The following is a 12,007-nucleotide window of genomic DNA, read 5'->3' as shown; positions in this document are numbered from 1 at the left end:
TCGTTGATCGGCGGTTTGAAGTTTGAACTTTGAAATAATTTTTTAGTTTCTTAAGGTGAGCATGGCCCAAAAAAATGACAACTGCATTTCCTCGATAAAAATTTAATAATGTTCGTTCAAAAACGTAAAGTAAAACGTTCACTTCGAGAATATCTGGTGTATTTATGTCACCTTAACGATGGCCTTTGTTATTTACACCATTTCGTTTAAAAATCAATACACTTGTCAAGTTAGATGAAAATAGGGGAGGAAGATGATTCTAAAATCGGTAACCAGCATACGAAGCAGTAAAAAAAACAAAAAAAAAACAAAAAACAGAATAATAATAAAAAAAGGTTATGGATAGCTTGCCATCTAGCTGCACAGTACTTTTGTGCTTGGCATTAAAAAGCAATACATTAGTTACTATTTTGAGTCAATTAGGAGGGTTGATGGGAAATAAAACATGCATGGCAATCGGCTTCGTTAAATGGATCGCTGTTGACAGACAGAATCCCAACATTTAAAAACGTGGAGAGACCGTTTCACTTTCCTTCCGGCTGAACAGACGTAATCGCCCAGAGTGCTGAGTAGCACTGCTAATTACTTCCATCCATCTATTTTTCAAATCGATTAATAAATTCGTTTATTATTTGATAAGACCAAGTAATCGAGCTTTTTTTGGTTTACCTATTGAAGGTGTATTCACTTTCGGCTCGGAAGAAATAAACGTGATTTTTAAACTGTAGTTTAAAAACAAATTCTTTTTGGATGTGATCCCTCTCGTTCGGTGACGTGACCGAATAACCAAGCAGAGGCAAACTGGCTAAAGGAAAGTCATCCTAACAAAGAACAGAAATAAGAAAAGTAATTATCAATTTTGAATATAATTTTAATTGTTGAGTATTCACGATATTTACCTGAAACGTCTTGTAGAAAAAGAGACAGAAGTTGGTGAAAACAACCCAGAGCTTTTGCCAACCATTACTGTTTTTGAACTTACGCAGGAGGTACCCACTAAGCTGATTCTGAAATTTAAAAAAATAGAAGAATCATATTTAATTGTTCGATATTCAAAAAAGAAACGAATGGATTGGCGTCAAAATATTATAAGTAGGAATTCGTTACACAGCTTGTTTGGTGTCAGAACAAGTCAAACAGAAACTCAATTAACAAACTAAGGAATAAAAAAAGCCCCATACAAAAAAGGAATAAAAAAATACCTCAAGTGCCAAGAGATGATCTCGAGTACTGATAGACGTATTTCTGTGCCAACAAACATGAACTGTTGTATTACTCCTTTGCTGCTGTGTTCTCTCTTTCCCATTGGTGCCGACACTTGAATCTTCGGCAGCACCGGTTTTATCAAGCACTTCTTCAGAAGAACCTGTCAAGAAAGTGATATAATAAGCAAGCCACGTTAATTGAAGGGAATATAAAGCTAGCTTACTGCACGATTTCAACGAAAAATAATTTATTCTGGACGCATCGTCGGAGAGTTCTCTAGCTGCCTGGACGGCTTGAACAAGGTCTTCGAGCCACTTATCTTTTTCTTCTTGCGAATTTGCAGCTACCAAAAGGGCCCTGTTAAGCGATATGAAATCTTGGTAAGTTCACCAGAATAAATTGAAAACTAGAAATGTATTTTACCTATTTCCTCCATAGATGGTGAAGCAAAATTGATTGCCCATCTTGGGTTCGCTTTCCTCGACCATAACACCACGCAAAGGGAGCTGTCCATGAACTTTGAATTGCAGTTGCGGACCAGAAGTTCGATTAGTGTATAAAAGGACATCAGAGAACTGTAAAAACAGGTTTGAGTTAGCACTCGCATACCTCAATCAATCAAAACAAGATAAGAAACATACCAAAAAGAACATGCGCTGTTGAAATCCTTTGCGGGAGAGCTTTTGAAGGCAACCTTCACGGAGAAACTGACGATTGGGGTTAACGACATTATCAATCCCGACCAAGTCTCGTTGCAATTCAACCAGTTTGACAAAGTTTTCCTGGAAAAAGAAAGGCCAATTAAAGTTTTGACATGAAAAGTAACAAAATTGCGTTTTTCTTACTGTAGCGTGGATGTTGTGAGTGATGTTTGTGATGATATGTTCCATTTGCATTCTGGATTGCGTGCAGTCATTATAATCAATGTGATTTGGTTCATAGTGCTTCAAAAGGCCTGCACCAAACAAAACAAAACCAATAGAACGGTGCGTACATTTTGTGTACACTGGCTATTGCAACTTACGTTCGACAATGAGTTGATAATGCAGGATGCGCTGTAGTGGTCGTAACAGGAACGTGTTTAGAGGGAGGTAGCAAACTTTGCGTGTTTCAAAGTCGCGATAAATCTGCTCAAATGTTTTATTCCGCTTGAAGGACTGCTCTAATTTTTCCAGAATGAGACGGTGTTTTTCAATGTAGCGATTGTAAAGCTAAAGAAAAAAAACCAACAATGTAGTTTTAGCATTTCTTATTTGAATTTTGGTTCAAATTAATTATACCTCCAATTTACTGGTTATTTTAAGCAACAAATCTCCAATGCGATGCACATCCCCTTTGGTGAATGTAGTCGTTCGGCCTTCCCTGTTACACAGAAGTCAGAAAACAACTTCTAACAAAAGAAAAAAAGAAATTTTCAGGGAATTTACCAGGCAGCCATGCGATGCTCCAATTCCTTGAGCAAAAGGGTGTGATGTTCGTAGAGTGGATCAACGTGATTAAACAAAAGAGTCAGCACCTCTTCCGGCATATACTCTTCCTTGTTGAGTTCGTCACGAAACCACTAGAAAGACAAAGTAAATAATAATTAAGAGCACAACAAACAATGACTTTGCCACGATGCAATTTACCAGATCGATAACTTCCAAGTCCTTCTTGTATGTTCGTTCAGTCATCAGTAACTCTTTGGCGATATAATAGGCTTTTTCAGTTGGATGGCGCTGTAGAATTTCAAGTAATAAAGTTAACATCAAGATTACCGACGCCCCGGATAACATTACAAATCCATACCTTTCGGCGCATTTCACCTTCCACAGGCCCATTGCTGGATTTCGCCGATGTGTTTCCAATATTATTATTAATATTGTTATTGTTTTCAATCGAGTGTCCCAACAACGGCGACAGAGGGGGAGAAGGTAGTTTCCCGGCAACTCCATTCCTACAAGAAAATTCCAAAATTTCGAAATTGAAAACATTGCAAACGTAACGCGAAAAAAAAAAAAAAAAAAAAAGAAAAAAAAGAAAAACGAAACAAAAAGACACTAACGGTGATTTGCTTTGATGAACCGGTTCGGTAGTTTCCTTTACTTGGGGCTCTTCTTCTTCTTCTTCCTCTTCACGTAGTTGACCAGCAACCAGATCCTCATCTGATGATAAAAACAGAAAAATAAAAATAGAATTAGTTTCACGATCGTCATTCCAATGAAACACAACAAACATAAACGGCTAATAAGTCTAAACTAAATACGGGAAAGGAACGAGTACCATACGACACGACATTGATAGAGGTTAAATTGAGACGGAGAGCACTCACCCGCCATAATATCCAAGCATGTTAGTTCGCATTTTGGGAAAAAGATTAGTGAATAGAGAAGAAAGCAGACGCGCTAGGTTACAATTCATTGATTTGTATTGAACAGGATTTGTTTTTCTTTTTTTTTTATCAGGATCTCCCGTTAACAAACAAATAGGAAGCAATCCGCTCCCGAAAAAGAAGGGTACACTATGACACTATTACATGAGTATTTTTTTCTTCTCCTTTATGAATTATAAAAACCTTCATCGGTTGGGAGCAATTAGATGTGTAATATCAATGACTCTAGGTCGACTAAATGTGGGGAAACGTTTCTTCGAAAGATAAACCGAACGGGGATTTCCGAAAATAATGATAAAAATAAATATTCAAGATAAAACGGATTCAAACCGGCCAGACTTCAAACGCAAGGAAAATAAATAAACTTTAAATGATTTGACTTTTTTTTTTGGCGACTTTCGCTTAAAAAGAAAAAAATAAAATAATTAAAGTAGCGGGGATCCATTGCAAGTTCTTACAATTGAGACAACTTTTTCAAAGAATACAAAACTATATTATAAGAAGGAGCTGAAAGTCTCTAGTCGAATAAAGAGGGGGGAAGAGTTTGATGAAAACTTCTTTTTCGCTACTTGATCAATGAAGTTCGTCAAATCGTAAAAGATCGAAACAATCACAGGGAGTCGTTAATGCTCTTAGAAAATTGAGTCTAATAAAGACAGAGGAGTTGGGGAAATAATAGAACCAACAGGAGGCGGGGAAAGTTTGTCCAACGAGTTAGAAAACGAAACAATGGAATGCGCTACCGATGACTATGGAACAACACGACTAGAAGACTGATTGAGATTGGTATTGATCCAAACTCCTCCCATTCTCGAAAAGGGAGTCGGGCCACCATTATTCACATACTCCCACAATTAGAAACACGAGTCATTATCCGCGTACAGCTTCCATTCAAGAGACAGTGAAAAGAAAAGATTGCACGAAAAAAAGAATGTACGACACTTTTTCCTTTGGCAAGAATGTGAAAGAAACGAAAATAAAACGGTCAAACGGGTTGCAGGGGGGAGATGATTCAACCGGGGAGCGACGCGTTGGCGGCACAGTTCAACACACCGGTAATAATAGAAACACTCCGTCAAACTTTCATTTCTTTCTTTGTGTAAGTTTTTTTTTTCTTTTTTTTTTTTATATTCCGAAGCGTTAGAGAGATGACGTGTTCATTGGTAAGAACATCACATTAATGGCCGTAGTGGGCCGGTCGAGATCGAGGCAGGGTGAGCCCATTTTGACGGAGCCACGCCGCTTGGCCTATAGGTAGTTATAAAACATTACGCCCAAATGGAATCTCTGCTCGACTTGTTTTTCGTTTTGTAACCAATCTAACGATTCCATACATTCTTGTTTTAAAATTTTTAAAATGTTTAACAGACACGAGAGGAAACAAATAAAAAAAAATAGGAGTTTGTTCCATATAAACATTCCATTCCCCCACTCAATTCATGCAAAAAAAAAGAGAGAAAATCTGAAAATCAATCAGAAATAAATGGAGTAAAAAAATTGACAGCAAAAGCTTGTGCCGATCGCCACCATGTCGCATTGAGCCGAGCCCCACCACCTCCCCCGTAACCGCCAAAGAAATCGAAGAGGAAAGATAGACATAATGAGAAGAAGGAGGTGTGTTTTCAAGCAGCGTGTACAACCGAGTCGATAAAACGACCTGACACCTACCGAACAATCTATCACTCAATCAATCCAAAGCCGAACACAAAAAATGAGAGGAAGAAGAAGAAGAAGAAAAACCCAAAAGAAGTAATTAAAAATAAAAAAAAGAGCAGGAGGTGGGGGAGAAAGTCTGGCCGGCAACTTTTTTTTTGTTTTGTTCATGTTGGCTGTCTGCGAATAATACATTCAACTTGGAAAGGGAAATAGTCGTATAAAGAAATATCAATAGGAGATGGACGTTCATGCTACAAACGAATACACCGCGGTTTTTTTGTTTTGTTTTGTTTCTGGTTATTCTTTTCCATGAATAAATATCATGAATAATCAAAAGACGAGATCTCCGACCGAGGAGTGTTGAGGAAGCAAGAATGTCTCTATGTGTTATTCGGACGTATATATGTGTGGTGTGTGTGTTGATCGCATACGTGTGTGTTACGAGGAGCTATCGGAATAAGATTCCTCGTCTGGCAGGTTATCAATCGAACTGGGAGGAGAAGGGAACTCGTCCATCATCGTCATCGGATAGGGAGGAGGGTAGAAAATGACTGTCTCGTTGACTGGAGTAGTCTCCTCAAAGGAAGGCGGCGGGGGTAAGCAACAGAGAGGCATGGCGCTATCATCGACTAGGACGTCTTGGCCTGCTGCTGCTGCTTCTTCGACTTGGGCATCGACTATGGCTTCGTCGACTTGGGCATTGGCGGCGGCGGCTTCAGACGCTTTAAAGCTACTGCTAACATCGCTCATCGTGTTGTTCTGCTCCTGGTGAACGTCCACACAGCCGCCATCGTCCGACGAAAGTTTCGAGTCGCAAGAGTGCTCGCTGATACGTGACAGGACGTGAGCTTGAAAGACGTACTCGATACTCGCCATCCTGTCGTAGATACTTTCGATACCTTGTTGATGGTTGTCGGGATGCGGAAGGCCGTCTTCTTCGTTCACAAACTCGAAAATCTGGTCTTCGGATATGAGATGCTCTTCCAGACTAGTGCTACTCAACGTGTCTTGATAGACAAAATCAACATCGCGGACATCGTCGGCTGTCAGAGCCTCGTCATCTTCAGTTTCGGCCGGTAAATAACTTATGGCCGACTCCTGGTCTTCGACTGGATGCTCGACGCTGACTGAAGACGTGGCAGTCTTCACTGCCACTTCTTCTTCGTCCTCCTCCACTTGGCTCATGAGACTGCACATCTTTTCCTCCTCGGCCTCGTCGTCCTCGTCTGCAGACGTTTCGTGCTCTTCTTCCTTGTCAACGTCAACCACCAACGGGAAAGAAGGTTCGGCCGCAGTCGAGGTGAAATGCGAGGGAACAAACTCAACGTCGACAAGGAGAGGATTGGCGTCGTCGACGAGAACGGGATCAACCGTATCGTCTCGGCTACTAAAGGCGTCGGGAGGGGGAAGATTTTGAAACGAGACAAACTCGATCGATTTCGGACGGAATAGAGATTTAATAGCGGGCGGTTGGGGGTCGATCACGTTCAAATCGATCTCGACTAGCCTGGCGCGAGCGAACAGAGCATGCGGTTTCTCACGGTACGTCTTCTCTCGCAGAGAACGGAAACTTCGGCTACGCTGGAAATGAAACGAAACACTGTCGGCATCTGCGCTAGCCTCTTCCCTTAGGCCCAGACCGCCCATACCGCCAATGCCTCCTGCGTCTTCCAGTCTGATAACCGTCTCGCAAGACTTGGAGGAAATCTTTGAGGTTTGTAGCCGACGGTGGAGGATGTAGGGGACTTCTTCGTCCTTCATGAGGCGATCGGGAGAGAAGAAAATCGGTTCAGACTCGGAGAGCAGCTCATAAGAGTCCCTCGAGACGGGATCCTCAAGAGCCGAAATGGTCATATTGGTCATGTCCTTGCCGACCGCTACCTCTGTTGGGAAAGTGTTGGGATCTGTGTACTCGCTCGAACACATGCTATTATCATCTTGGCTACCACCGCTCTGCGATTGTGACCTAACGCTACTGGTTTGCAGGAGCTGCATGGATGAGATATGGGGGACGGGTAAAGGGCTGCCTCGGTCGGGGTCGTTTGTTAGACTGGGACTAGAACATGGACTTTGGATCTGACCTGCTGAGGGCGACGGCAGCGCTGAAGAAGATGAACCGGCCGTCCGGGGCAATGAGTGGAAGACCCCGGATGGCGTCTGCGACGGCTGTTGGTGATAGTGATAGGGCGGATGATGCGGGCTGGAAGATGACGCAGAGTTGTTGGAAGTGATGGGCGATTCCACTTCCATCTCTCTTTCAACGTCAACATCCCGATGGCCGCTCATCGATCGCGGCTCTCGCGAACGGTGCACATCCACAGTTTCCGTCCGCTCCGGCGTCGATATGCTTCGAGCTCGCGAATCTGAAATGGCGGCTACCGAACCACACGACATACTATCGTTTGCCACTAGAAAAATAGAAAGAAAAGAAAATGGATTTTTAGTATTTTTTTTCGATCAAAATATAATTGCCAGGAAACCACACGGCTACTACAAACCCTTTATTTATTTGGGGAAAATAATTTACCGATAACATTGTCGCCAACGGGCAGGAGCGGATGAACAGATAAGCTCGTACCCACTCCACTGGTATGGAGGGGGCTTGTATGCCGGAAGGACTGGGATCTGTAACAAATTCAATAACGGTCAAACATCAGAACGCATCAAAACAGAAAGCGGAAGCACAAACCTTTGAAAAGATTGCCGTTTGACATAGTTTTCCCGGACGAATTCAATTATCTCTTTTTGTGTGCGTCCAGTGTACCTAAACGGAGGGTGAAACCGAAACAAGAGAGGAAATGTCGTAAGGTCGTCAAGTCTATTTACAGGGTTAAAAAAAAAAGGGAAGTTTCTAACTTACCGGAAGGACGAGCCGCGGCTTAAAACACCCGGTTTAGGGCGCGGCTCGTTTTTGGCCGTCGGGCAACGGAAAAATCCGTGATGCTCGACACATTTCTTCCAAAAATTCTTGCATTCGTCCCTACATTCAAAGCAGAACTCCACAACATCTTTGTAATTTCCCTGCAAGTCCAATAGTTACTGGTCATTACCGGAGAAACAAAAGGAACAAAGATAAAAAATAAAACGAAAAGTTTGGCGTACGTGCGCTTCCGGATGGAGTTTAATTAGGAACTTCTTTCTTTTGAACGACAACTTTCTCACTTTCGCCCAGGAAAATGTGTTGATTTTGGCGAAATTCTGGAAGACTAAAACTCCCATGTGAGCTACTGCCAAATTCAATGGCACACCTTCAGGATCCTTTCCCACACGAAAAAACAAAAAGTTAATAACAGCGTACGCGTTACGTCATTCCAAAAGTAATGAAAAACTTACTTTCGCCGGATGCATTTTGACGCCGTAGAGTTCACATCGCCTGGCCGTTTCTAAGAGGTTCAGATCTGCCTCGGCTGGTGATTGTCCACTAGAGAAACACCCCGGCCCACATTTAATCAGCACCGACTAATAGTTAGGACATTTATTGAGTAATAAAACTTACATGTGCTTTTTGTGGTTGTCCATGATTCGCCTTTCAAGTTCCGGATCCTGATGCGGTACAAATCTGTAAGACGAAAGATACGTGTGATCGGGATAGTCCTCTGCCACGTAATCGCCGCATTCAGCTGCAGCGGAAATCAATATCAAAACATGTATGTTATTTATAGAACGTCGAATTGAATGCCACGTCATTTGGGCGGGGTCAGGGTTGTAGGGATGCCGCACCTTGAACCAGGTATGATGCGATGAGAGCTGCCGTCTTGTCGTTGCATTGCAAAGTGCCTTGAGCCAAATCCTGTTTGATTTGCATACAGAAGAGATAGCGAGTGAATTCCTCCTCCAACTGAGCGGGATCTGGAGCGTAAAACTTGACGGCAAAACGCAGGAGCGGGTCAGTCAGGGATAATTCCAGCTGTCGATTCATTGGCTTCTCCAAGTCGAGCCAAAATTTGACGTTCTCCGAACTGGTGTACTCCAATCCGAAGTAGTCGGACTCCAAGAGATTCACCTGTTGACAGACCTGCTCAAAGAGCACACTGCCCATGGCTTTGGCCTGTTTCATTTAAAAGAACAAAGAAAAAAACAAAAGTTAATCAAGAAGAAGCTTTACATCGCCCTCAATAGTATCGATCTCTTAATGTATTTAACAATGGGGGTAGCCGAAAATGGAGCCTGTCGCGTGCATCGACATGCACGCTGGATTCAACGCATGAAGGAAATCACCATTTTCAACACTTCCTTGATTGCACTGGATTCCCTGGCCGTTGCCAACGCCGTATCGTGCTTATCCGACCTGAATCACGTGCACCGCCCAGGGGGCACAAAACCAAGGGTGGAGAAGGGTGGAAATTTATGGGTGTTTCCCGCGTTCAATCTTACACTCTTAAGCATCAAGAATTTTCACATGATGAGTTTTAAAAACTCGACAGGTTTTTCTTTTCAAAAATGAAAAAAAAGTGAGGAGAAAACTCCATATTGGGTATGGTAGGCGAGGTAAATTTTAATTGGGTAGTGTGCTTAACACACACGATCGTGCGCCCGCACACACAGTAGGGATAACCAAACTCCACGTGAAGAAAGAGGGGGAAGAAAGAAAGAAAAAAAAAAGTTCGTTAATACATTCCACCCCCCAGTGTCCTGATATTAGCCCTTTGACCTCCCAACTTCCTCCGGCGACACTTCCTCTTCCCCGTCGAACGCTTGTGGTCTCGACAAGGGTGGGAAAGTCGGGAACTCTTTTTTATTTTTTCTCGTTTACCTGAATCTGAAACATGGTGATTGTGTCATCGAGCATCTGAACACGGACGACGAGAATCTTGCTCGACCTCTTGGAGAGATTGGGAGAGGAGCCACCCCGGCCGGTCTCGTTTGTCGTTCCATCCATGGCTGAAATTCTCTTTCAGCCGCTAGTGATGAGCCTTCTTGCTACAATCAAACTGTAAAAAGACAAAAAGATAATCAATTATACACCGCAGATATCGACGTGTCACACAAAAGTCCCCCCCCGAAACATAACTATACAGACGAAGCGACAGCAGCACTAGAGTGTCGAGGCCTACTACGCAAACATTCGGGATGAAAAGAATCCCGAGATTGAATGCCGTCTACAAGATGGATTGAGAAATTCTTTCTTTTCGATTGGTTTCCGAAACGGGAAACAGTCAATTCAAAGTCGGGAGAGTGGGGACACATCCAAAAATGTAAAAAGAAAAATATAAAAAAGAAAAAAAAAGTTGTCTTTCCGGTTGACACAACGACAGCTTTTTTTCGTGGGGCGGACGCGCGTGTAGAACGTCAGAAGACAGAAGGAGGAGGAGGAGTGAACCGTGTTAACTGCCAAACTAAAAATAGCCGGCGTCGAAGCCGGGAAAATCGGGTGATTGCTTTTCGAGACTTGTGTGCTGTGTGAGCTCAGCGTTACTTCCATGCTGAGACTTGACTTGTTTTTCTTCTTTTTCAGACTTATTTTTCCCCCCTCTCTCACGCTCGACACAAGAGCAAAAGGAGGCTGAATGGGAGGGAGGGTGGGGGGGAGAGACACAGATGAGGGAAAAAACATTGGTGAGGAGCCAAATGAAGCATTCGAAAAGACAAGACGTATCACCCGTGGCAGCTGCGTGAGAATGAGGACCTTACTAGAGGTTTCCAGACAAATTAAGGTCTCATAAAGACCACGAAGGGGAAAAAAATGTTTTCTATCACTTCGAAACGAGCAATATTAGACGCAAATGTTCGTCCACATTGTGATAAATAGCTGTCACTCACTTTAGATGACTAATTGCAGTTTGTGCTGGATTTCTATCTCTTTTTTTTATGGTGCTAATCACCTCAAAATCAACAAACTGCTTCTTATCATTTGGTGATTTTTCAGTAATACCCAACATTTCTCAGGCCATTAGCTTCCTTATATCAATATTATTAGTATTTGACGATAAACAATATCCAGCTGAGGCAGGTGCTTGTATAAACAAAGAGAGGGGTCCAATCTGAAAGTGGCTTAATACGGGACCTTATTGTTTGTTGAGTGATTGTGTAAACATCACCATCAGGTTGGTGCAGCTTTGATCACTCGTAAACATGCGCCTTTAAGCTAGCTGGACTAACTGAACCTGGTCCAACAATTGCAACTTGGAACAAGGATTCAATATCGTTGCAAGCAAGTTTCTGGCTAGACACTTTTATTGACAGAATAATTTCCTTTAGTTGAACTCCTCACCTCCTGAAGAAAGAGAAGAAAAACAATCCTGTTAAGAAACAAGGCTACACCACTTTCTTAAGTATTGAAGGATTTGAAGCACAGTAACGAAAAGCGGTAGAGCTCAAGCTTCAGGTGAAAAGGGTGGGGATTGTGACAGGCTCCTTGCAGCTGTGAGACACGGAGGCTCTCTATCGATATTCTCTAGGTATTTTGCAATTTTGAAATCACCAACGTACCTGGAACGATTATGATGCAAGTCAAAACGGCTCACACAATCCACGGACGATGAATACCATTGGAAATGAGTGCAAAATCCCGCTTGACACACCAAACACTACCGACTCTATACTCTCTCTCTCCCTTCTGAAATTTCCTCCAGTCCCCTACCCAATAAATATACACTCTAGAGTCGGTTCGGCGCTGTTGCCAGCTCGCCGTATTTGTCGAATGGGGGAACACCTCTTCTTCATTTACTCATTCAACTCACACAAGCCAAAGTAGGTGCAGAGACCAGACCAGAGAACACAGACCCAAGAGGTTCAAAAAATGTTTTCGGTTTGTGGTTCAGTTTGCGAGCAGAC

General features: G+C 42.7%; 1 protein-coding gene across 1 annotated transcript; it reads right to left on the bottom strand.

The window, feature by feature from the left end:
* Window positions 1-142: 142 nt before the first annotated feature.
* On the bottom strand, window positions 143-11,826 carry LOC124192763 (FERM, ARHGEF and pleckstrin domain-containing protein 1-like). Its single transcript, XM_046586245.1, has 24 exons — window positions 11,663-11,826; window positions 9,987-10,164; window positions 8,954-9,281; window positions 8,730-8,853; window positions 8,567-8,654; window positions 8,336-8,491; window positions 8,094-8,254; window positions 7,923-7,997; window positions 7,761-7,858; window positions 7,315-7,641; window positions 3,251-3,350; window positions 2,995-3,142; window positions 2,835-2,924; window positions 2,634-2,767; window positions 2,487-2,568; window positions 2,231-2,417; window positions 2,052-2,161; window positions 1,848-1,988; window positions 1,630-1,781; window positions 1,430-1,563; window positions 1,203-1,366; window positions 900-1,007; window positions 670-821; window positions 143-596 (listed from the first exon to the last, which is right to left on the bottom strand). The coding sequence occupies exons 2-24, from the start codon at window positions 10,110-10,112 to the stop codon at window positions 503-505; spliced, it is 3,279 nt and encodes a 1,092-aa protein (XP_046442201.1). The 5' UTR covers window positions 10,113-10,164; window positions 11,663-11,826; the 3' UTR covers window positions 143-502.
* Window positions 11,827-12,007: the final 181 nt, after the last annotated feature.

Source organism: Daphnia pulex, chromosome 4 (genome assembly GCF_021134715.1).
Source record: "Daphnia pulex isolate KAP4 chromosome 4, ASM2113471v1".
NCBI lineage: Eukaryota > Metazoa > Arthropoda > Branchiopoda > Diplostraca > Daphniidae > Daphnia > Daphnia pulex.
This window is presented reverse-complemented; position numbering and strand designations above follow the sequence as displayed.